The sequence below is a fragment of the Haliotis cracherodii genome, unplaced genomic scaffold, assembly GCF_022045235.1.
Source record: "Haliotis cracherodii isolate W230 unplaced genomic scaffold, xgHalCrac1.p SCAF_9, whole genome shotgun sequence".
Lineage (NCBI taxonomy): Eukaryota > Metazoa > Mollusca > Gastropoda > Lepetellida > Haliotidae > Haliotis > Haliotis cracherodii.
The window spans coordinates 4,781,361-4,795,265 of record NW_027266343.1 but is presented as its reverse complement, the minus strand read 5'-3'; the positions used below and the strand labels follow the sequence as shown (position 1 = coordinate 4,795,265).

The following is a 13,905-nucleotide window of genomic DNA, read 5'->3' as shown; positions in this document are numbered from 1 at the left end:
TAAACGTTCCTTAGCAGGGTGATCACTGCCTCGTCGGCTTCCTCAGTACTCTGTAATTAAAAACGATATTTGTCAAAATATTTGTCAAAATATCTCACGACCGATTGTATTTTATTATTATATAAATAATTGAAGACAGGAACGATAGTCATATAAATCTCACGAACGATTGTATTTTATTATTATATTATTATATTATATCATATTAAAAATATTAAATTTACCTTGTCAAATCGGGCCTGGAGTGGTTCATCTGCCGACTTTGCTTCAGAAAGCAAAGCGACGTTGTGATCTGCATGGTCTGTTAAGGCTGTCTTTCTAAAGTTTTGTGATCCCTTCACAAAATTTCCTTTCAGGCCATGCTTCTGACACATCTACAATAAAAAAAAATAAAAATCATTATAGAATTACATCGTCAGTCTTCTAATTAATATTCATGATTTGTAGCTTGTGTTTATGCGTTGTTACATTTGGATCGAGGCTATATCCCATATTTGGCTATCACGTGACCTTATTTGAAAAGATTTTTTAAACGAAAGATTTTTTTAAAATCCAGACAGATAATATAACCACAAATACTAAAATATCGTTGATAGCAATAGTTATCTTTTTCATCTGAACTTATATTTATTTATCTGACAATAAAAACATATCGATCGTCACAGAAAACAATATGGCGGACGAACAAGAATTAACATACGACCAGCAACTGAAAACAATAGAATTCCTTTTACCTGGCAGAACATCATCTGCAAATCCTCACTGTAGGTCAACCAAGTGAAAGTCGTTAACCTCGACTTACAAAATGATCGTCCAGACTTCGAGGGTTTGGCAGGTCCGCTCGACTGATCGGCATCGGTCGACTGGCTGTCTTCACGCTTTCGCTTCTTGTCTGAGGTTACGTATCGTATCATTGTGAGGATAATGAGTTACATCCATGATGCAAGGTATTCATGTACAGTTGTAAACACCTTTCACTCAAATTAACAAGATGTTCTCAGTAATTAATCCGTCGAAGTGGTGTGTTGGGCAAAAGGGACACTGTTTCTGGCTCCAGTGCTCTCAACCACTATAATCCCGTCCCCCACCGACACATGGCGCAATCCACGGCAAACAGCTTGCCCAATTCGGGCGCCTTTTACGACCAGCAATGGGGTGCTGTGGACACATTCTACCCCCGGTCAACACAGCGGAAGAGCTATTAGCGTTACCCAGCTCTTCACGAGTGCCTTTTGCCTTGTGTGGGCTCCCGTTAGCTACGTCACAATTATCAAGATAATGGGGGAATTAACTTGATAGAGCTGATTACTCGGCTATCCCCTTTTAGTCTTTATTCGTAGCAGAGTAAAGTTTCATATAGAGAGAGAAATTTAAACAATATTACACTACAAGATAGATGCAGTCAATGACTGGGTACATTAAATATATACTCTAAAAAAATTAAACTTGACACTGACTTTCAAAATGTAATATAATGCGATTGTTTCAAAATAGGACACAGAAACCATAATTGAAACACTGTATGAAGATTAATGTACACAATGTTCAAAACATTAATCGTGTCACCTAGACAGACACACGTACACGATACAGTTAATGTCACAGGGGTACAGAAAATGTCAGTATCAGTTGTGCCCACCACATGCATCAATCACGGCTTGACACCGACGACCCATAGATGCAATGAAGCTGTCAATAACACGCTGTTGGATGTGCTGCCATTCATGCCACATGCACGAAAGGCGTGCCACCGTGAAGAATTCCGGCCCATACCATGACGCTCCCACCGCCAAATGGGACAACCTGCTGCACACAGTTGAGGGCGTAACGTTCACCCTGACGTCTACAGACACGTGCGCGCCCATCAGCATGTGTGAGTAGGAAACGGGACTCGTCAGTAAACAGTACATTTCTCCTCCTTTCACGTGCCCATCTAACTCTCTGTTGGCACCAAAGCAGACGGTCCGCCAGATGACGTGGGGTCAATACATGACGTCGAACAGGTTTTCGTGCATAATGTCCGGCCTCCCTCAGTCTGATGCGTACCCCAGGGATATGTGTGGTTGTAGACGTGGCTGTGGTAGTGCGGTCTCAGAGGTGTCGCAGCCGGATGTATCGATCTTGTGCTTGGGTTGTCACCCTTGGTCTGTCGTCAACTCTGTTGGTGTTGTTGTATCGGGTCCATAGTGCGGAGATTGTCTGTCTGGATACGCCAAAGTACCTGGCCACTTCTTGCTGAGTTGCTCCAGCTTGTAATCTCCCAATGGTGTTGTTCCGTTGAGCTGCATTCAGTCTTGGCATTCTGTCACCACCTCTACTGCCGTCATAAGGACTGTATGAACAGCCGTTGATGTGCATTTTTATACCCATTCAGCAGAGGGCATGCATGCCTAAAAGCAGGATCCTGTGCTGCACGTTTTTTACAGGCGGTTGCGTTTGGATGAAGCTGTAAAATTGATCCCCAAACGCTACGTTTATGTGCTTTGAATGTGTTTTCGTGAATTATAGACACATCATCTTTCTGTTAGACTTATTTGGTTCTCATTTAATGTAATTATTTTAGATATTTGGCAAAAGTGGTTTTACATCTATGTCAAGTTTCTTTTTTTGAAGAGTATAGTTATGGGAAGGAAGGTGGCCAAAGAGTCATGCTTGGACATAACGTTTGTTTCGATTGTGAAATATACACCATTATAACAGCATAATCTATAATAACTGGGTAACTGAATCTGACAACTCTGAGAGAAGATCAAGTGGGTTGATTAGTGTTGACAACGGGTTTGAGGAGATGACATTTACAGCTATCATCCTTCTAGCACTTAATAACACAGGAGGCCCTGCAGGTTTGTCAACAACATCTAACTTCTCGCAATGAAACTAACTGTCAGGTACCATCAAAATCAAGGATGACTATATTATTAGAGATTAGACAAAATATTTGTGTGATTGTTTGTGCTTACGACTGTGTCCAGCCTGTGTTTTATGCACGTGAATTCTCTGATAAGTCCTTGTCCTATGTTATGGTGTGGCTCCCATGTTGGTGTGGGATACGCAACCCATTTGCTAAGAAAATGGCGTATGTCATTGATGTCTTTGTACTTCAAGAGTTTTTCGATATCATAGAATTGATCTTGATTGTGATCTTTTGTTTGCTTGTGATTGTGCTCTGATGGCACAGTTTCATCAGCTCTTGCAGTTGGCTTTTCACTAGAGACTGGTGAGTCTAGTGGAGGCTGCCTTTCAAAGTTTGTGCAGGAGGATCTGGGAATGGTTACTGTGCTCTGCTTAACACCAATGTTGGTGCAGAAGAACCTGATGATTCAACATGCCTGCAACATTACCTCTGAGGACATAGGGTTTCAGGCGATTGGCATGGGCCAAAGATTTATGTTCTTTGTCATCTGAACATCTGTGAATATTGAAGGTGTGGTTTGGACCAATGTCTGTGATATAATAAGGACCTGTCCATGATTGGGACAGCTTCGAGGAAAGTCCTTGTTTGACTACAGGGCTGTGGAGAAGCACCTGTTGACCTAACATGAATGAAGGTCCTGATGATTTTAGCTCTTGATGCTCCTTGTCTATCTGTTGACTTACAGCTGGAGTCCAATGTCAATGCTCCTTTACAGAAAGTTTGATACTTTGGGATAGTGTGTTCTGAAAAAGGGTCGAAATCACCGGGCCCAGCAGAAAAGGGACTTGAAAGTAAACTTGGGGTGCTTTGCTCCGAAGCCAAAAGAATTTTCTCTGCCTCAAAAGCTTGACTTTAGTTTTGTGCTTGGCCTCCTTCAAAAGGCTGTCACAGAATACTTGTTCTGCACCGAATCAGTGACTGATCAGGACTGTGAATGCTGTATTTTCTTTTTACATTTATGACGCAAAATAAGCAACTGTATAAAACAAAAAACACATTTAATAATTGACAACAAATAGATATCACACTTAATTGCTTCATATCGCAAATTGAATTTTTATAACACAAGGGACAGTATAACATAAAGTAACAGGAAGCGTTTGCAAGAATTTGCAGAAACACTCTCTTCACTGCCATTTCCTCAAAGTTCCTAATATCTTACATTTAATGTACTTACAGTCTGAAAACATTACTTTGTTGCTTTAGAGTGCTGTTTCGCCTTTTGCAGTTACTTTGTTGCTACTTGATCACCTTGGCGACTGGCAAGTCTACTACTAGTCAAGATTTCTCCACAATGCTTTCCCCAGCTACTCCACCACTTTGACATCTTCTACAGTGGCTTCGTTGCTTCTGGGAGCTGTGGCGTTTTCTACAGAGCTTTGTTGTTTCATTCAAAACAATTACTTCACTGGCATGTCCGCCACTAGTCAAGTCACTTTCATCACTTATGCTGTTGCTTATATGATGCCTTTGTTGCGGAGACCTGCATCACTTGGGGCTTTCCTCCCACTTTAAGCTGACAAGCCGTGATATAACTGGAATACTGTTAAAAGCGGCGTTACCCCCTACTCACTCCAGCAAGTTGCCCTGTACAACAGTTTTCTCATCTGCCAGTGCGTCTAGAGATGACGTGGGACAGCTAGATGGATCAGATGCATTATGGGTACCCTCTGATGATGCTGCTTTATGACCCTCACTCTATCTTCTTGCCTCAGAAGTGCTGAGGTGCCCTCCCTTCATATAGCACTCAGAATGATTATAGGAGAAAGGATTGAATTAGTTGGATTTTGAAAGGCATGATGGTTATGGGAATATCATTTATCTACTTTCACTACATAGACAAACACACCAGGATGAATCCACTTGCGATTGCATGCCACATCTCAACATGTACAGGTCGTATTTTACATCAAGCCAAAGGGTAATTGCTGCCTGGTTTTTCGTTTCATGGAGATGCTGGTTCACTACAGGACACATACACTGTGTTGCGGTAGTGTATCAACATATGTCAGTAGTCTTTAGAACTACAACACCTTAAAGAAGTACAGTATTCCCAAAACCTTGTGATCTTTTTGGACCTCAACAGTCATATTCTTTTTCAAAAACAGACGATATGAAATATCAAGTGGCTCAGCTCAAGCCAGTCTTTGTTCAAGGCATCCTAAAAGCAGACGAGTCGGCACATCAACTGTCAGGACATGAAGACGTGACCCATTAAGATCCGCGGTAGTGTAGATCTTCAGCAACCAATGCTTGCCATAAAAGACGACTATGCTTGTCGTGAAAGGTGACTAACGGGATCAGGTGGTCAGACTCGCTGACTTGGTCATCGATCCTAATTGCCTGGATCGATGTCAATCACTGGATTGTCTGGTCCAGACTCGATTATTTACAGACCGCCATATACCGTCATATAGCTGGAATATTTCTGAGTGTGGTGTTAACTAACAAACAAACCAACCAACATGAAGACGCACGATTGAGTTTCCTAAGGACCCTTGACTGAATCGTCAGACCTCTGTCAATTTGAGAAACATTTTTGCACCTGAAAGTATACATGTGTGAGATTAGCGGCAAACACTATTATAGTGATAGCTAGCGTTACCTCCCCTCTAGCTTACTGTCTAGAAGCCACCACTCGTGTACGATACTTACCCAAAGTAAATTTAGTTCATTCTTCATTCACCTATTCATTAGAGTTGGCACAGCAACTTACAGCGTTCACAGTGTTAGCATGTTAGTATTCGTATCACCAATCTGAAACCCATTAACTTATGATCAGGTTCAACTAGCAGCCTCATGGGAAGGCCTGAACATGCTTAGTCTCCAGCCTCCTTCTAAGGGAATTAATTTCATGGTGGCTACAGTTCAGTATATACCATTGGTACATCATATCTACTTGCACCTAGAAGATCTAGACGATCAAAGAAGGTTTGCACTTCTCCAGATATCAACTGCAGTGTTTTTTTAGTTTTCACCATGAGCATCAGAACAAGCAAATTTAACTTGGGTGTAGTTTTACAACATTTAACCAGTGATCCCAATGCAGTTTCTTGCGCAGAAAACTGTCTTTTTCAACTGACTGCATTAGCCCCAGCTGCACACTTGAACGAACTGTATGTGGTAAATTTTACACCTGTGCTAGTTGAAGAATACCATGAAAACCATCTTACAGTCATACAGACAGGGCAGGACTGGATCCACCTCAGGTTTTAAATCGATATGAGATTACAATGCTGCCATTACGTTTTCATGTTCCATTGTAGACGTGAGGAACAGATGTTTCTGGTGGACAGGTAGTATATATGCGAATTACTCTCTGCAGCATTTGGTGAAAGGTCACGTGGAATGGATTCACCAGTTTGGACCACTGGTGTTAGCGCTTCAGTTGACCGTTTCATTGCACACAGAAAGAGCTTAAAGATTACCAGATTTTTGTCGTTGACACATGGTGTCATAGACAACACTTCTGAGAGATTGTTAGGCTCATGTGATTTGCTATGGGACCTCGACAACTTCAAAGTCACTTGACAATGGAGTGTTTCTTTGCATGTTAGCGTAAGGATATGACAGGTGATACGGGAATATTGAAGAGCGGCACTTGAGAAGCATTAAGTCCAGTCCATGACATAAGTTCGTTCCAGGTTACCAACGGATCAACACCATAAACAGATCAGATGTTTCTGCTAAGTTTGGGATGTTTTCATATGTTTGTATCAGGATATATATTAGAATATTTATTATATTATTATTCAGATACAACAGGGGCGGTCAGGTAGCCAAGTGGTTAAAGTGTTCGCTCGTCACGCCGAAGACCCGGGTTCGATTCCCGACATGGGTACATTGTGTGAAGCCCATTTCTGGTGTCCCCCGCTGCGATATTGTTGGAATATTGCTAAAAGCGATGTTAAACCATACTTACTCACTCACTCGCTCAGATACAACAACTCTGAGGTATCAAAATCTTCAGAAGCTCTCAGATGAGGAAAATGAGGGGAGTTAACTCTTATCAGAGACCTGGTGGAGAACGTCCACTGGCATAGACACGTTTTGGGTTCTGTGGTATTGGCTAGAAGAGAGGGAATTTTTCAGCATAAGTACATTAACGTAATAAGTATTCTAATTTATCTAATTTTGTAAATATGCATACTGAATATATCTCACAATGAATCAAACTGAACTTTCTGCTGACGTATGCTGTATGCATTGAGCACTCAGCACCCTATTGCATGTAGTAAGAGGCGACAAAATTGGACAGCATGTTCGCTGTTGGTTGCGCCCCTGTGTTGGTGGAGGACTGGATTCTTGTGGTTGAAGGCACTGAAACCAGAGACAGTGTTCCTTTTACCCAACACACCACTTCCATTTTGAATATAACCTTATATTCCACACAGTAATTTTGGAAAACATCACATTTAGATTACATTATAAAAATGCCTAGAGTCCTATACCAGAAAGCGGTGACTCATGGGCCAATCTGGCATTACTGACCTCCGGGTTCCATTTGTCATCAGATAACTGTCTATCTAGGGAACCAGTCTGACTGTTACCGTTTGACAATAATAGCTACCTATGTCATTTTTGCTTGAGTATAACACCCTTGTAGCCCTGGTGTTTGTAGTTGGCTTCCACTACATCACCTTCCTTGTTAACACTCCATGGTAGGTGTGCGGTGCAGGGTGTCGAAAAACCCAACACTCGGCAGACACTATTTTATGGATAAGAACATCTTTTATACTGTAAAAAGCAACGTTCAGTGTAGATCCTTATACTGTTGCCTTTTACCAGTTTTGATTGGAAATGGTATAAGGACCTACACAGAAGCTAGCTTTTTTAAGTATTAAAGAAGTTGTTATTCATAAAATTGTGTCTACCTTGCCATTCGTCAACTTCTAAGTTATGCCTATCAGACTCGTTTACCCCACACTCGTTTGGTTCTCGCTCAAAAGATAATGAAGGCATATTGATTGAGATCCTGCATTATCTTCAGATCAGGATTCTGTACCCTAATACTGATTCTTGGCCACGTTTTGAGGTTGTTGAAGAAGGTGTTGATGGTGAACCCCTCAAAATCAGCCCCATTGTAGTTTCAAAATCTATTGAAGGAATATGAAGAAATGTAAAAAAGTGTTACTCGTCTCCCGTCCAGTTTGCTGCTTGGGGCATGTGCACGGAGACAACAATCTCTAAATCTGCTCCAGGCACATCATTTCGCTGATACTGAGATTGTTTTCTCAGTTCACAAAACAAGAATTCTTGTAGAGGTATTGTTTGCGACTACACAAAATGGTTTTCAGATATGTCAGAAGTGGAAATTGCTGCAGAGCTTAAAAATCAAGGTGTTACTGCTGTCAAAAGATTCCCTAGAAAAGATGGTGATGTGATGCATTCATAAAAAAACGACATCTACCCGTTTTCGTTATCACTCACAAAGCTCCCTTCTATCAAAGCCGGATATTTCAACATCGGAGTATAGTATATGATTACATCCCCAATCCACTCTGATGTTTTAAATGTCAACAGTTCAGACATGGAGCAAAATCCTGTTGCAACACACAAGTTTGTTCCCGCTGCAGTAAAAACCACGATGTCACTGAGTTTACAGATACCATCAAATATGCAAAATGTAGCGGTGAACACATGTCCTTTTCAAAATCTTGCCTCTCTTTTGTCCGACAAACTAAAATTCAAGTATAGTAATGACATCTCATTTGCAAAGAAATTACTAGAGAAGGCCCTTCAACATTGCCTTCAACATTGACAGTCCCTCTTGCAGTTTCATAACTCTTTTGAACCTGAAGATGTGGCGGCCACTCCATCCCTGCCATTACAGCACGTTCTCCAAATGAGCATCCAAGAGTTGCACTCCCAATTTAATCCAATGGAATTGTAGAGGACAATTTCAATGATCTTCAGCTATTGAGTTTCAAGAAACTTTCCTTAAACCAACAGTTAATTTTGATATACAACAATACGATTCTTACCATTGCTTTTCCCCACCAGGTGATTAAGCAACTGGAGGATCCTCTGTTATGGTGAGGCAGGGTGTCAATCACAGTCCTGTTCCTCTCAATACCGCTTTTCAGGCTGTTGGAGTATGTGTAACATTCAATGTTGTTTTTACTTTGTGTTTTTCGTAAGTACCACCATCATACTCTCTCCGACAGTCTGATCTTCAGGCACTGTTTGACCAATTCCCTAAGCCCTGTGTTATCATGGGAGATTTGAATAGCCATAACCCACTTTGGGGTAGTAGTGACACCAATACTAAAGGCAAATTACTTGAGGATTGTTTTCTTAAATAACGATTTGAGCATTTTTAATGAAGGTTCTCGAAGATATCTCTATCTTGCAACTGGCACTTACACTGTCAGTTGTAGATTCTAATTTACTCAATGAATTTGAATGGTCAGTCTATGATGGCCTCATCTACTACCTTGATAGGAGTACCATCTAAAAATAAATCTGGATCCTTATGTGGTTTATATTTACGAGTAAAGTGAATACAGTTAGTTTTGGATTTAGAAAATCTGAAGCCGTTTTCGTTGGCCCATTTTGAATTTTGTTAAGACAGAGCTGAAATGTTTAAATCGTCCACAAAAAGTGAACCATCAACTCTATTGTTTAATACTTTAATGAGACTTTTAATTCTTATGCTGAAAAGTGTGACTGATAGCATGCTGCCTTCAGGGATGCCCTAATCGAAATGAGTGAGTGAGTTGGGTTTAACGCCGCTTTTAACAGTATTCCAGTTACATCACGACATGTCAGCTTAATGTGGGAGGAAAGCCCAAGTGATGCAGGTCTCAGACGTTACCACTTCGGTGAAACCCACGAGCACGGGTATGGTGCTGACAAACCAAGAAACATAATCGGGGTGAACCGGGATTCGAACCCACAATCACAGGTTTCTGGCGTGTTCAGGGGACGCAACTCTGCACAGCGAATCGCGGCGCCTTAGACGACAGGGCCACCCGTGCCCCCACAAACAGGTGAAGTCCATGACCAAAACTGTTCTTTGAGAAGGTTTCGTGGAATCTACTACACTGTGCTAATTAAACTATATGCGGTGATTCATAAACACATGCTCATGATACAGTCGGGGCCGTACAATCGATTATGATTATGGATTGAATATCGTCGCTTGCATTTTAAAAATGAATTGTTTACCTACAACGGGTGCGAGTTGAGAAATGCCCTTTGAAACTAAAGCAAGATACATACAACTACACGACTGTACTGAACAATGCTAAGGGTAGTTTGGCTGGGCCACCTGTGCGCCCCCCCCCCCCCCCCCCTGATCGAAATGATCAGACAGGATAGAGCCCACTCATTCTTGAAATTGTCTGTTGTTTAAAAATGGAAAATTGAGGTTCTGCCCCTCAAAAAGTTATACGTTTTCAGTCAGTAACCTAAATCTATTGGTTTTTGTGTTCCACAATAAAAGCAGAGTCGTTCAAATGTGATTAAAACAATCGTCAATATTTGATGACACAAGCCCTGATGAATACACAAATACAACTTCTTACAGGCACCAAGATAGTAACATCACCATCATTTACTGCAATTCAGCAGATATCACAATCAGATACCTATTTGAAACAGCCAATCTGTTATCTGTAGTAGAAGATCACAAAACCTGTTTCCAGAATCATGAGCAATTGCTACCCAAATACCATAAGCATTTCTTTATGAATAACTGTGTTTGTTTGTTTGTTGTTTAACGCCGCACTCAGTAATATTCCAGCTATATGACGGCGGTCTGTAAATAATTGAGTCTGGACCAGTCAATCCAGTGATTGACGCAATTTAGGAATAACTATCAAATAGATCTAGACAGGATACCAGGTGGTCGCCAAATGGTGGACGTATCCTACCCCACCGGTGGTTCCCATCACAAACACATACGATAATACAAATAAATATGGTAAATTAATGACATTTTTTCTCATAGATTAGGTAATAATTACTAAATCTTAGGAGCAAACAAATGTACTTATTGTATTTTGGAAGTGACAAATATGGAGGTGGGGAGGCAATCTTAGAAACTATCTATGTTATTATGTTACTCAATAATATTACATAGCTAATAGATCTCTATATTTACCTGTTCAAGTACAAATGTATTTCAATATGTAATTATTTTGTATATATGTAATCATATAAATGATATACTCTATTTGTTGTATTCCTAAATAGATCTAGATTACAATCAATAATTCACTCAAGATTGGGAATGGTATAATATACGTCATGACAGTTAAGACGATTAACTGGAAATAACATGATTTTGTTTTGTTTGTGTTCCAGTTATATGGGGGCGTTCGGGTAGCAGAGTGGTTAAAGCGTTCGCTCATCACGCTGAAGACCCGGGTTCGATTCCCGACATGGGTACAATGTGTGAAGCGTATTTCTGGTGTCCCCCACCGTGACATTGCTGGAATATTACTAAAAGCGGCGTTAAACCATACTCACTCACTCACTCACTCACTCACTCACTCGGCGGGCTGTAAATAATCGAGCCTTGACAAGACAATCCAGTGATTAATATCATGAGCATCGAACCACGCAATTTTAGATTCAATGACATGCATCGACCACCCGATCCTGTTGGTCGCCTCTTACGACAAGCAGAGTCGCTTTTTACAGCAAGCATGGGTGCTACCTAGGGGTTCCTATTCTACCCCGGATCTTCACGGGTCTTATTGTGTATATTTATGATATTATTATACATATTCTGACATAACATTTTGCACTTTCCTTCTTCTCTTCGATCATATCGCTCAAAACACAAAACGTGACTCTTCTTTAACGGAGGCACCCGCTGCCCGTGGTCAGCAAATGGAGTTATCGATCCATGACCCCTCAATGCTTGCTCACCTCAGTGGAATGTACACATGTCCTTGCTGTTGGGAATTATATCCTTTGACATTGTGTTTATTATACGTTATAAGACAATGGAATGGCCATATTTTACTATGAAAAAATACTTAATTGACCTTAATATTGATTTCTGTCAAACGCGGGGATCCATCCAAAAATGTGTCAACAAAATCTAATTTTAAAAAGCATTGGTAATTTTATGTCATTTTTTTATTCGTGATCTCTTTTCCTTTGCCCTTCTGAAAACGTTTGTATTGAAGACAACAAAACATTAGCAACGGAGACTGTCAAATTCAGAAAATAACATGAAGCAGTACCGTTTCTGCTAATAAAGAATGTGATCAAACTGATGCTGGCAATAGAAACGAGAAAGGTTACACGAAGACCTTATGGTGTAGGTAAAGTAACACCAATCTTAGATACTGCACTTTGGAAATCCATTTTCAGAATCCATACAGGCGTAAAGGACCAGTTAACTTCAACACTGCTTCAATTTGCAGGTTAATGTGCTGTTAGAAAGACTCATTGTGCTGTCTCTCGTGCTGCCTCCTTGTACCAAGCAGGTGGTTGTGTCATTATGGCATATATTCGACGTCTTAGAGGTAAGTGCCAAACGGATTTATTTTTCTGTGTACAATTAATTAAGATACTCTCAATTGTAGATAGAGACTTATTTGGGGGGGGGGGGATTTAAAATGAAACTATTGTTCACGACTGAATGAAGCACAGTGTAGTTACCCGAAACTTCTGTATTTTGTGCATGAATAAAAAAAAGCTTGTTATTTAATGTAAATATTGTTGTAATCTTTTCACTGAATTTCATCGCAATCGGTCAAGGGTTCCGTCTGAATACCTCGAAATAGTCTAATATGCTTTGCACAGAACTTATACCTCTCAACTTCGAATTCGCTATTCACACCGAAGACCCGGGTTCGATTCCCGACATGGGTACAATGTGTGAAGCCAACTTCTGGTGTCCCCGGCCGTGGTATTGCTGGAATATTTCTAAAAGCGACGCAAAACCATACTCACTCACTCACTCACTATACCTCTAAACTCAATAATCAGTAAATCAGTTTTTTATGGTAATGTATCCATCACATTTGACTGATTGTACTCCACAATTTCAAACTGTATACACATGCAATGTGAAGCTTTTGAGATGTATTTCTGGAGAGTTGTTTGAAGATATATTTGTAAATATTCGGTCTATTGGGGAATATCCTTGTCTAAACCTGATTGTGTTTCACTTAAGGTATTGTTATTGTTACACCAGGACTGGAGGCGTCTGTCTGGTATGGAAGTCAATACCTTTACATAAAGTGTCAATGAGAGATGTTACCCGGGAATTATCTGGTTCATCCTTATTACCTCCCTTAAATATGGGACAGATTATGCTTTTCTCCCACTCCTCAGGAAAACTGCTGTGTGAACTTTTTGTTTTCAAATGTCATTGTGTATTCATAGCTTTCAGCCATGGAAGCCGTGTAAATTTACACTTGTCAGAGGGGTACACAAAGTACGTGATCTAGACTATCAGTTTTCAGACTTTAATTTTGTTGCAGGCTTCAAGGCTGGGTGGGTTAGATCGCTGAATTTGTGTGCTGGCGATAAGGTGCCTCACTCTGGCAGTCTGTGATCGAATCCCGAATACTAGAATCTGTACTTTACTTAGAAAGTGTTATCCCAAATATAACATTTATTACATTTAACCACTTTCTTAATGGCATCGTGTATTCATTCTTTTCCAAAATAACTTGAGGTAGTTCCTTGCAATAACCAGTTTAATCCTTTCTTTCTTTTAATAATCTTCTTGTTTGGTAGATAACGTCTCAAACAATCTTCGTAAAACTCTTAAGTTTTTAATATCCACTCCAAAGTCTCGGTGAGCTCTTATAGCTGCATATTATCTTTGTTTATTAGTCTCTAAGTCTTCATCCCACCATGGAGGTTGCTTCTGTGTTCTTATAACGTAACTCAAATAAGAACCCTTTTAGTGGGACATACAGAAGAATTGTACAATTCTATCAGTACCCTTATTTTGATATTTTCACTTCACTCAGAGATACAAGTTCTTCAAACTTTGTGAAAATTGATTATCATCATTT

At 40.3% G+C, this 13,905-nt stretch overlaps 1 protein-coding gene across 2 annotated transcripts in view; it reads left to right on the top strand.

Annotated features, from left to right (window-relative positions):
- LOC139452666 (protein mono-ADP-ribosyltransferase PARP15-like) overlaps nucleotides 1–13,905 on the top strand; it is a 73,898-nt gene that overhangs the window by 27,394 nt on the left and 32,599 nt on the right. For both annotated transcript variants that reach the window (XM_071234206.1, XM_071234207.1), the window contains exon 2: nucleotides 12,298–12,399. In XM_071234206.1, the coding sequence (XP_071090307.1) occupies nucleotides 12,375–12,399 (25 nt within the window). In that variant the 5' untranslated portion in view covers nucleotides 12,298–12,374. The remainder of the gene's footprint in view (nucleotides 1–12,297; nucleotides 12,400–13,905) is intronic.